This window comes from Phocoena phocoena, chromosome 3, assembly GCF_963924675.1.
Source record: "Phocoena phocoena chromosome 3, mPhoPho1.1, whole genome shotgun sequence".
Taxonomy (NCBI): domain Eukaryota; kingdom Metazoa; phylum Chordata; class Mammalia; order Artiodactyla; family Phocoenidae; genus Phocoena; species Phocoena phocoena.
In genome coordinates this window covers 27,197,442-27,208,153 of record NC_089221.1, presented here as the reverse complement: position 1 = coordinate 27,208,153, position 10,712 = coordinate 27,197,442, and the positions used below count along the sequence as shown (strand labels likewise).

The following is a 10,712-nucleotide window of genomic DNA, read 5'->3' as shown; positions in this document are numbered from 1 at the left end:
GACCTGATTTTGGTTGGTGCTTGGCTTTATGACTGCATCCACTCAGGATCTGAATGCTTTGTGTCCCAAGAAACATAGGTATGTGTTCCTTTCAGTTTATAAACACTCCCTTAATACCAGTGGCATAATATTCTATTTGGTCTCCTAAGAGACTTCCACAAACAGCTACTTTATGCTCACTCACAAGAAGGTGGTAAGCCCACTGGACCTACTCCAAATTCCTGTCTCTGTCTGTATAAGGTCTATACAATGGCCTTACTTTCACGATCAACGGCAAATCTCACACTCCCAAAATCGGCGCAAGCAGAAGGAAAGTGGTCAATTAGGGGAGCAAAGGGCACAGGTGCCTTGAATAAGTGAATGATACCAGGAGCATGTGAATAGGGAGAAGTGCCTGACATTCCAAAGCAAAAGACTTTGAATTTACGGAAGAAGAGAAAAGGAGGCATTAACTTTCCCTACCTTCCTCCCCTTCCTCCATTAAATATAGCTTCTGAAGTGTAAAGAACCATTTTAAAGCCTGTGGAACCATGTCTGCGGTTCAGGAAAGGACAAGCTGATGGTTCTTCCAAGAAATGTAGTGTTTACAGGGACTTCCTTGTGGAGCCTGTGGTCATTCTGGGGGAAGCTCCACACTCTACACAGAAAGTTCTTCCTGGATAGAAGTGATCACCTAGAGAAAGCTTTTATTTCTGAGTCCAGAAAAGAAAAAATCTAAGATGATGATGATGACCATAAAAACCTATACTTATTTCCAACACCAAGAGTATACACACAAAAAGTATATACTCATTCTGACCTGTATCAATGTCAGCTTATGTTTGGCCAGATAAGAAAATACCGGTAAAGTATCCCTTTTGAAATCTGAACGCCCTGGAGTTCAGGATAATAATTTATGAATGATTTAAGAAATAAAGTCCTATTTATTTTACCATATGATATGTGGCTACTGGTGAAGTTGCCACATGAATAACTAGTTGTCAAACATGTTAGCAGTTAGGAATTTCAATCCCGATTTATAACCTCCGGAAGTCTTAACCCAGGGTAACCTTGGGCCAAACACCTACACTTTTAGCAAAGGTTTCCCAACTTAAGGGAGCTTTAAAAACTTAATAGAGTTTTATAACTCATGTGACAATTTCAAGGAAGAAAGGATAGCAAACAGACATATAAATAAACAATCTTAAGAACACTAGAATTCCTTTAAGATTGGAAGAGAATGGCGTCCAAATATCAGAAAACTTATGATTTGCTCTACCTTTTTTTCTTTGTTTTTTTTGTTTTGTTTTGTTTTTGGTTTTTTTTTTTGCAGTATGCAGGCCTCTCACTGTTGTGGCCTCTCCCTTTGCGGAGCACAGACTCCAGACGCGCAGGCCCAGCGGCCATGGCTCACGGGCCCAGCCGCTCCGCGGCATGTGGGATCCTCCCAGACCGGGGCACGAACCCGTGTCCCCCGCATCGGCAGGCGGACTCTCAACCACTGCGCCACCAGGGGAGCCCTGCTCTACCATTTTTAAAAGACTAAATTCTCACTTAAAATTTTTAAGATTTTACCTGGGAATATAATATTAAGTTTAGAACTATTCCTCTACCTGAAGTAGAAATAAAAGATATTTTCTTTAAAAAGGTTAGCGTTAACAGCCCCTATATAAATTCTAGAAAGGTTAGAAATGTTTCTACCCAAAGACTGCAGCCAGGTAAGAGTGTTTTTTCCCTGTAATAAGCACATAGGCTCAAAATTTTAATGTTTTTTTACAAACACAAGATAATAGAGAATGAGTATCTCTAAAATACATGGAAAACATCACCGAAAAACATAAATGAGAGAGAAATAGTCTCTCAACTCACAAAAATAAGATGGATGCAACTCTTCCAATCTGTTTTCACGTTGAGTCCTGAGATGTTACACGCGTCGCTTTCCTGGATTTTACTTCCCAAACTGTCTTCCTGTGTCAGAATTTCTGGCGCTGTCCTCTCTTGCCTGCTTTTTCCATCCTGTTTTGAATTCAGCACTTTTTCATTTGCACCCAGCATGGAGAACTACAACATAGCTCCTTGAGTTGATCAGAGTTCATTCTTTTATCATGTTCTCCAACTGCCTGCGTTCCATTTTTAAACAATAGAGGGGGAACGTGCCTCACGCAGAAATAATCCATTCACTTTGGCTTCAGTAGGAGTGGCGGACGCCTCCAGGGAAGCAAGCTCAGGCCAACTTCCAGGACACGCGGCTCTCACTCGCCCTGCATCACCTCCACCATTACCAGTGTGAGCCACAGCCTCCATCACTACCTAGGAATTGCTCCAATTCTGGTATTCCCCTATTTTCTTAAACTGCCCCATTTTCCTCCTATAGATGGTCTTTTCCAGACATTAAGATAATTTTTAAAACTATTTTCCAGCTGCTCAAAACATTATTGAGGAAAGACCCTCGTGACGTCATGATAAGATGCTACAGTGATCTGGCAACTTCCCATGCTTCCCTCATTGTCTATTTTCTCCACAAATTATACATGAAAGCGGCAACCTGAGTTTAAACCTATGAGCAGAGTACTAGGCACAAAGTAGAGATTTGGTATATACTTATTCAACCCTGTCCAAATTCCTCATATCCCTACGCCTGTTACATGGGTTACTAGTGGATGACTGCAAGCCTCTCTGGAGCTTACTAAAAGGGAATATACTAGCAATTTAGATTCCCTCTTTTAACCAAAATCATCATTGTGAATTCTGGTAAAATGTCATTTATTAAATGTATCGTTTCTGTGCTTACTGTCAAGTTCTAACTCTATAAAGTTCTTCTTGAGAAAAAAGGACCGCCTCCCTTTTATAAAACCTGGCTTAATTCTATTAAATTTCATCCTTGGTCTTGACACTCATCACTGGCCAGAACTGGAAGGAGTCTATCCCTAAAACAAGTTGCATTTAAAACAGGTAAATTGATGTATTCCTGTAGAGTCTATAATCTGAATACATTTCCAGATCTCTGTAATTAAAGCAGCAATCTGTATTGGGCTACAGCCACGGGGAAGAGGAAAACAGGGAGAAAAAGAGAGGCATCTTTCATCATTATTGGTTTGTTGTACACTTTACCCATGCTTTTAAAATAGAAGTGAAATTTAATCTTCAAAATGAAAAAATAGACACATTTTCTAATAGTAAAATATAAGATTAAAATACTTAAAAATAAAGTGTTAGTGTGAAATAGGGCTTTTTTATATTAAAAAATGAAACATCTTAGATTTGCCTTTCTTGTATAAATCCTCTTAACTTATTAATAGTTACAACTTTGCAGAGTAGCTTTTATGAGATGCTGAAGGAGACGGGGGACGGGGGGGGGGGATTCTTTTTCGAGATATGAAGTCAGGACCTGAATGTATACATCGGACAGAGCAGTTTTCAACTTCAGATCTGTCCACCAGCGCTAGAGAAAGGAATGATGTATTTCCTACCTTGAGAGTTTTCATTATATTTTCTTCTTCTTGGGGTTAAATTCTTTTCAAGGATATTCTACTTGTAAAAATTATTTTATTCTAGCTATAAAACATCTCATTTAAGAAAAACACATTTTATAGCCTTGCATAAAATCCCCGCAAAAGCCATCAAGATATGGAGACATCAGACCTTCAAAACATAAATCTGATCATGTGCCCTTGAAATAGTATGAACATTTAACAAAGTGATGTTATATTCTTATATTTGTTTGTCATGAGATGAAAGGCCAGGAGGCATATGGTGATTAATAACAGTTCCTGAGCTTCTAAAGAAATTTTACAACGAAATGATTAACTGCTTAAAAGAATGAGTTTTTCAAGAGCGCCCCTTCTGTTCCATTGATGTCTTTCATCCCATTTATCTCCTTAAAGAATCTCAAGCCAAAAGAATAGGCTTCCTTTTAAGCCACCGAAAAATGGGATCTGATGGAATCTTCCCGTAATTCCCGATGTTTTCCAACGTTGCTTTCTTCTTGCTGGTTTCGCCTCTCAATGGTTATTCTGTATTTCTTCCTGGGTAAAGGGAAAGTGAATGTAGTAATAAAACCTCGCTTGGCTACAAAATACTATGGTTTCTCTTACAAAGAATGCCCTCAAGGGACATCTGGGTTTGGGTTAATAAATGAGAAGTGACACAATATGAAACCCTGGTCAAAGATTAAAGTAGTGTGCCCTAAGGCATTGTGCCCTTATTCAAGGAGGAAAATTGGCCTGCTTTCCCAGACGCCATAGAACAAGCCTTCCCCTTCTTCCCTGGGTGCCTCGTGGGTTAAGTCTTGTCTATTCTGCCACAGAAGCTCTCCCCAGCTCCCAGGATATGCCCTAGATAAAGATCAGATGAAGCGTACAGGAATACAATTGTCCCCACAAAGAGTCACATACACCCGCAGTTACAGTTCCATACAGAAATGAAAAAAATCATGGTCCGCTGACCTAAGAATAAGCCACAAACTCAACCACCAAAGATTGCAGAGGAACGAACAGGTCTCAAGATGCGAAACTATCGGTATCTTGAACACACATAAATATTACAACTTTACAAGATTCGGGGCTTAACCACAGTGGTCACTAAGCATGTGGGTTCTCAAATACTGAGCACAGATGTCCTGAGAGCATAGGCTGCTTGGAACCACTACGTCCTCTACAGAAGGTGAGCCCAGCACCTGTTTCTAAACTGGAGGAAGCCGGAGACTGGGGAAGTTGATTCTCCCTTTGTCCAGATTCCCTCTCCACTTTCACATGTGGTGGGTGGTAGGAATGGGGTCAGAATATTTGTAAGCCAAAGACAGCAGTGGCTCTGTGGCCCATAGGGGGAGGCAATAGAAACCCTGACCCACTGCCTGGTATGCTAACCCACTGACCACCAAACCAGCATCACACCAAAGGAATGGCTCAGTTCTTCTCACCACATGCTTTTTGGGTAAGAGCAAGATAGGCACAGGTCACAAGGAGGATCGTTCAAAGGCAAGTGGCAAAGGCAATTAAGGGGAGTGAATTTTAAAACCTTGTAAAGTGGTCCTAACCTGAAAAAGTAGAAGGCCATTAGCAAACCAGCTCCTAGTAAGGCTCCCACAACAATTCCTGTCACCGCTGACTCTTCTAGGCCACCTGCTTGAAAAAGAAACAGAGATAATCTGAGTTCATGTTGAGAAATAGCTAGAAATCCCTCATTCTGACGTTTCAGTCATTGAAAACTTTCATTCATTGGAAGGTGTTTCTCAATTTCCCACTTGGGGCAAATTTTCCAATTTTCCTTTCTTTTTGAGAACTATTTTCTAGGGGATCCTGTTCGTTGTTGTGGCAGTGGTGGTTGTGGTTTGGTTTGGGGTTTTGGGGTTTTTTACCAAGTGCAAAGCTTAAAAAGCACTTAAGGGCTTCCCTGGTGGCACAGTGGTTGAGAGTCTGCCTGCCGATGCAGGGGACACGGGTCCCTGTCCCGGTCCGGGAAGATCCCACATGCCGCGGAGCGGCTGGGCCCGTGAGCCATGGCCACTGGGCCTGCGCGTCCGGAGCCTGTGCTCCGCAACAGGAGAGGCCACAACAGTGAGAGGCCCGTGTACCGCAAAAAAAAAAAAAAAAAAAAAGCACTTAAGAAAATACTAGATGAATGTTACAAAAAAAAAAAAGTGAGCACAGTGGGAATAAAGCAGGTTCAAGGAGGATTTGAAGAAAACTGGAAACTGAGGTTTTCAGATCTAGCCACACTCTTGAGTTTACAGGCAGAGAAGACAACCATGGAGACCATGGGACTGAGCCGGCTCTTCTCATTTTCAGTGTCACTTGGATGGTGACACTTCCAAGTGCTGGAAGATTTGGTGAGAAAATTCATTGGGTTAATGTTCTGTTTCTAGATGTTCTCTCACCAAAGCCAGAGTTTCATGTCAAAATGTCTTATATAGCTTCGTGGAAATGTAACAGTTTGAAACAATCAAGTTCAGTAGTGTCCCAGTTATTATATAAAAACGATAAATAGCGAGCTTATGTAGAAAGAGTTTAGGACACAGTCTTATATGCATTCGTATTTAATCCTCAGAGCAGTCCTAAGAGTGGGATACATTTCTTTCATTTTATATATGAGAAAACTGAGGCTTAAAGAAATGGAAGGAACGCTCCCGGGTTCACAAAACCAGTAAGTGACAATGGTGGGATTCCAAATCCAGGCCCAATAACTCCAGAGACTGTGTTCTTAACATATTTCTGCCTTACGCCTTCCCGTAATTATTGCATACACACAAATACCTCACAGGTTAAAGACTGTTCCCAGAACATGAGGAGCACACATACATTAGCCTAAAGTGCACAAGTTCCCTGAAAGGTCGATACTCACTTTGCCCTCCCTCAATAGCTTATCAAAGGGTCTCGCTAAAGCAATGGTTTCCAGCCATCTTCCTACTTTTAAGTTCCTTATGAGACCCTCCACTTGCTTCTATATTTATGACAAGGCTGCTCATAAATAACAGATTTCACACTTATTTGCCAATTTGTAAATTTTCAGGTGCCTAAGGGACACTGGTTCTAAGGGATAAGAGGATAAATACAAACAAAGATGAATAAGTGAGTGACATTTAGTATTTGATATTTTAATCTTCCCTAAAAGTGTAAACTTCAAATACTAAGAAATTATAGTACGAGATGTAAAAATAGGGAGATGCCTTCTACCATTTTGGAAAAGGATGGAAGGGAAGAAGGACCTAGAAACCTCTGCTGAAGGCGGATGCCAGTTTGTGAATTGTTCCCATGGGCTTTACCACATCAGAAACAGGAATCTACACTTTCAGGGCATGACCCCTGCGTTATACTGATACCGTAGATGATGAAACACAGAGCGAATTAAGTCTCTAAACTTACATGCTTTGCAAGGAGAGCTGTTTGTGTGCTCCACCATTCTGGTTTCATCTATTCTCAGCTTTAAAGGTCCCCAAGGATATTTGACATTCGGCCGCATTTCAAAACGACCTTCTTTTCCAAAGTAATCACCAATAACCTATATAAAGGCAAAAAATATATACATATACACACTGAAAGGTCAAAGTTATCTGGTTCCAAAGGAGGCACAGAGTGGGCTCCCCTGTCGTTCACACTGACTACAATGGTGTGTTTCTGAGGACTTTGTAGGTCAAGATTTCCAGGCGCCAACAGCACTCTTAAGGTGAGCATAATTTATGGAGAGCGGGCTCCCCATGGCAGGGAAGATGGTTATACAGAAACAGTAAGCTGGGAAGGCATGGCTTTTCCCTTGCTCATGGGAGAGGGTACTGCTTCTCCCACCTGCCACAGAGCAGCCCACGTGGTCAGCCATCTGTCAGGCCCAAGCTCCTTTCAGGGATGAGTGAGGTCAGGACCCACCTTAAGGGTCCCAGGCTAAGTGGGCCTCACACCACTCAGTTAGCTTGGCATATAATTCAAGCATTAAAGAGCGTCTTCAGGAACTTCCCACTTCACCCTCCTCTGGTTGCAAAACTATTCCCCATCCTGACTTCGGGGGTTACATTCTCCTCTCTGATGAATTTACCCTATTTACACCCCACTTCCAAGCTGAACTCCTTTTCAATTAGTTCCTGTGGCCCGTGAAAAAAAATCAGTATTCTTTTACGGGTCAGTTCAAGGTTCACTCTCAGTTTCTGGTTCAACAGCCATTTCTTCAGCTCCCTGAGCCCTGACCTAGAAGTACCTTCGCACCCGGGTTCTCGGGATCCGTTTCCCTTTTGTCTGGGCACCGGCACGCTGCTCCTGAGCGGCCTGTGACGCTCCCTCCCCCTCTCTCTCCTGAAGGAGGCCCAGCAAGCTCTCATAGGCCATTTCATGTCAGAATGAAAAGAATTCTAGATAATCACCAAACTAACAATCACCGGCATGTACTGAGCACATACCAAGTACTTTACACCCATGCACTCCTGACTCCTCACCACAACCCTATCTATAATAGATGGTTACTATCCACCTTTTATAAAGGGGGAGACTCGAATATACACGAGACCCAGACCATCGAAGAGTAAAAAACCGTGCAGTAAATGCAGCAAGTGTGGGTCCTGCGGCTCAGCCCCTCCCACAAAGGCCAAGTACGTGTGGACTGAGAGATGCAGGGTCGCAGGAAGTGTGACAGGAGCATCAACTCTGGGTGAGAGCCTTCAGAGAAGCAGAGAGGGAGCCACATTATGGGACCTGAAACACTGCCTATTCCTATAATCTTTATTTATATATTTATCATGTAAAGTTTATACAGTCCTTTTCTAGGTTCCATTTTATCTGGTGTTCATCACGTGAGGTCAGCAAGGGAGAGATTATGATTTCCTCATTACGGCCGAGGAAGCTGAGGCCAAGAGCTTGACACCCCAGGAAGTGTCAGAAACTCCTCTGTGTGTCCAGGGCACCCTTTTCTCTTCGTGATGCTATCCTGAAACTCCATCATCTTTTGAAATACTAATGCAGGTCGAGTTTGTACCCACCCCCGCCAAAACCAATTTTTTTTTTCAAATTTTTAGGGAGGAGGTAATACACAATTTCACTTTACGTCTCTCAGCTGATGATGCTGTCCTGTATCTTAGGACTGAGGTGTGATTCTTGGCCACTTGAAAGGTAAGATTTCCCCACTTAGGATAAACGTGGAACAATTTCCTGAAGTCTTCCCTGATACCCTCAACCAGAAGGAAGCCCTCTCTTGGAAACTCCCTGCATGCAGCTCATCTTTATTTGGAGGCTGCTTTGGGGGCAGCTATTTGGACACCAGGACAAATACATTCCTTGGAATTTCAACAAGCAGAGGAGCGGCTGGGACAGAAGTCCTGTTTGCTTACCTCCTGGGTGCCCGCTTCCGTGTCGGTCATGGCAATCACGGAGAAATCCCCGTACCGGTCTCCGTTGGCATCTATGGACACCTGCCCGGCAATACCTAGAGGATGAGATGGAAAGGACTCCAGTTGGTTACTTAAAATGCCTCTGTCCGCCAACAAAAACAAGAAAATGAATTGACAGGACTTTTTAAAACAAACTCATGCCACAGGGAATCTCATCAAACTCGGAGCATTTTTGTTGGCATTTGAAAAGACATTGTAATTTCATCTGTGTCTGCATTCCTAAATTCTTAACATTTCTCCATTTAAAAATGAAAAGAAAAAGAAACAAATGACCTTCTTTGGGGAATATGTTAAAGAAAAAAAAAAAGATTAAGGCTAATCCTGAAAGCAGTATGCTTATCCCAGAGTTTTGTATTAATTTTTTTTAAAAAATGCAGAGCGAGAAGTAGAGCTGTAGTACAGTTCCTAGACTTGTCATGGGTTCACGTTATCACTGGGCAAACATTATAAAAGAAAACCCATTCCAGGCCCAGGACTCAGTGAATGTGCTTGCCTGTGGGCTCCTTGGACGCCCAGGAGAGCAAAGGGCCTGCTTCGCAGGTCATGGGAGCCAAGAGCAAAGATGAGCTAGTTTTATCTCACTTATGTTCATTCATTCATTGTTTTGGGGGTTTTGTTTTTGTCTTCCAGTTTAATGGAGATGTAACTGACATATCTCACCGCGTGAGTTTCAAGTGTACAGCATAAAGGTTTGACTTACAGATACTGTGAAAAGAGTTTAACATTCATCATCTCATATAGATACAGTAAAGTATTCATTGTTTATCCAGTGATAACTAGGGGCTGAGTTTAATGCTGAGGCAAAGATGATCTGGACCACAGTGTCTGCTCAAGAGAGAGGCAGCCTGGACAAGGGGTTTATTTGGCTGGCGCTGGAGTCCAACTGCCTGCATCTGAATCCCAGCTTTCACATTTCTTAGCCTATGACCTTGGGCAAGGATTTAGCCCACTGAGCCTCAGTCTCCAGGACTGTAAAAGAGGCATAATAGTAGCTCCCTGCCAAGAGGCTGCTGAAAAGATTAAGTGAACTAAAATAGGTAAAGTACTTTCAACATGGGTTTAAGAGAAGTCTGTCGTTTCCTTCTTTTGTTATTACTTCTATCGCTATGCCTGGAATCTGGGAGAGGACATTCTGACTGTGCCCACACCACTCAGAAGAGGAGCTGGCACATCTAGCTGGAGACTCCTGGGGGACTCAGTAAAAGAGAGCAGGTCTTTTATAGGAATGTTGGTGAAGCCTCTGATTGAGACAAGCAACCAGCAGAGTGTGGGAGTGTTCTAGGCAGAAAGGCAGCCCTGTTAGTATTTACAAAGCCACAAAAGCTGAAAGGAACCCAAGGGACGGTGAGGTTTTGGGGGAGGTGGCCCATGTGAATGGAAGGGAACAGTGAGATGTAAAGCTGGAACAGCTGGAACAGGGTGGCCAGAGCATGGAGGGCCTTGAGTGCCACACAAAGGATTTGGATTTACTTTGGTTAGCAATGGTGGCTTACAGCAGCTAATCAATAAAAGCAAATACGTATATACTATTAGTCGATATTAAATATGTCTATATTGCAATTTTCATTAACTAAGAGAATTTATATGTCAGCCACATTCTAAGTATTTGTTTGCTTTCAATTTAAACTGTGGCAAAGTTCAGTGTAATTCTTAATTGGCACCTCTACTGATGTGGTTCTCTCCGGAAGTAAGATGAATGTCTGGGAAAAGGGATCCCAAGGGAAAGCTCCATCCTCTAGTGTGGTTTGGAGAGGGCAAGTATTTGGGTTTACTGTCCTCTGGGTTGCTGTTTGAAGGCCCACTGATTTTTCCAGACTTTGGTCTACTTTGCCGGAAACAGAATGGAGCTACTATTCATCTTGACTTC

At 42.5% G+C, this 10,712-nt stretch overlaps 1 protein-coding gene across 2 annotated transcripts in view; it reads right to left on the bottom strand.

Annotated features, from left to right (window-relative positions):
- Window positions 1-1,736: 1,736 nt before the first annotated feature.
- The window catches only part of NPR3 (natriuretic peptide receptor 3), a 65,925-nt gene continuing 56,949 nt past the window's right edge, over window positions 1,737-10,712 (bottom strand). The window contains exons 5-8 of one of the 2 annotated variants that reach the window (XM_065873972.1): window positions 8,786-8,880; window positions 6,840-6,975; window positions 5,015-5,102; window positions 1,737-4,004 (exon numbers count right to left, since the gene is read on the bottom strand). In XM_065873972.1, coding sequence (XP_065730044.1) covers window positions 3,893-4,004; window positions 5,015-5,102; window positions 6,840-6,975; window positions 8,786-8,880 — 431 coding nt within the window. In that variant the 3' untranslated portion in view covers window positions 1,737-3,892. The remainder of the gene's footprint in view (window positions 4,005-5,014; window positions 5,103-6,839; window positions 6,976-8,785; window positions 8,881-10,712) is intronic. The other variant, XM_065873973.1, reaches the window with a different exon arrangement.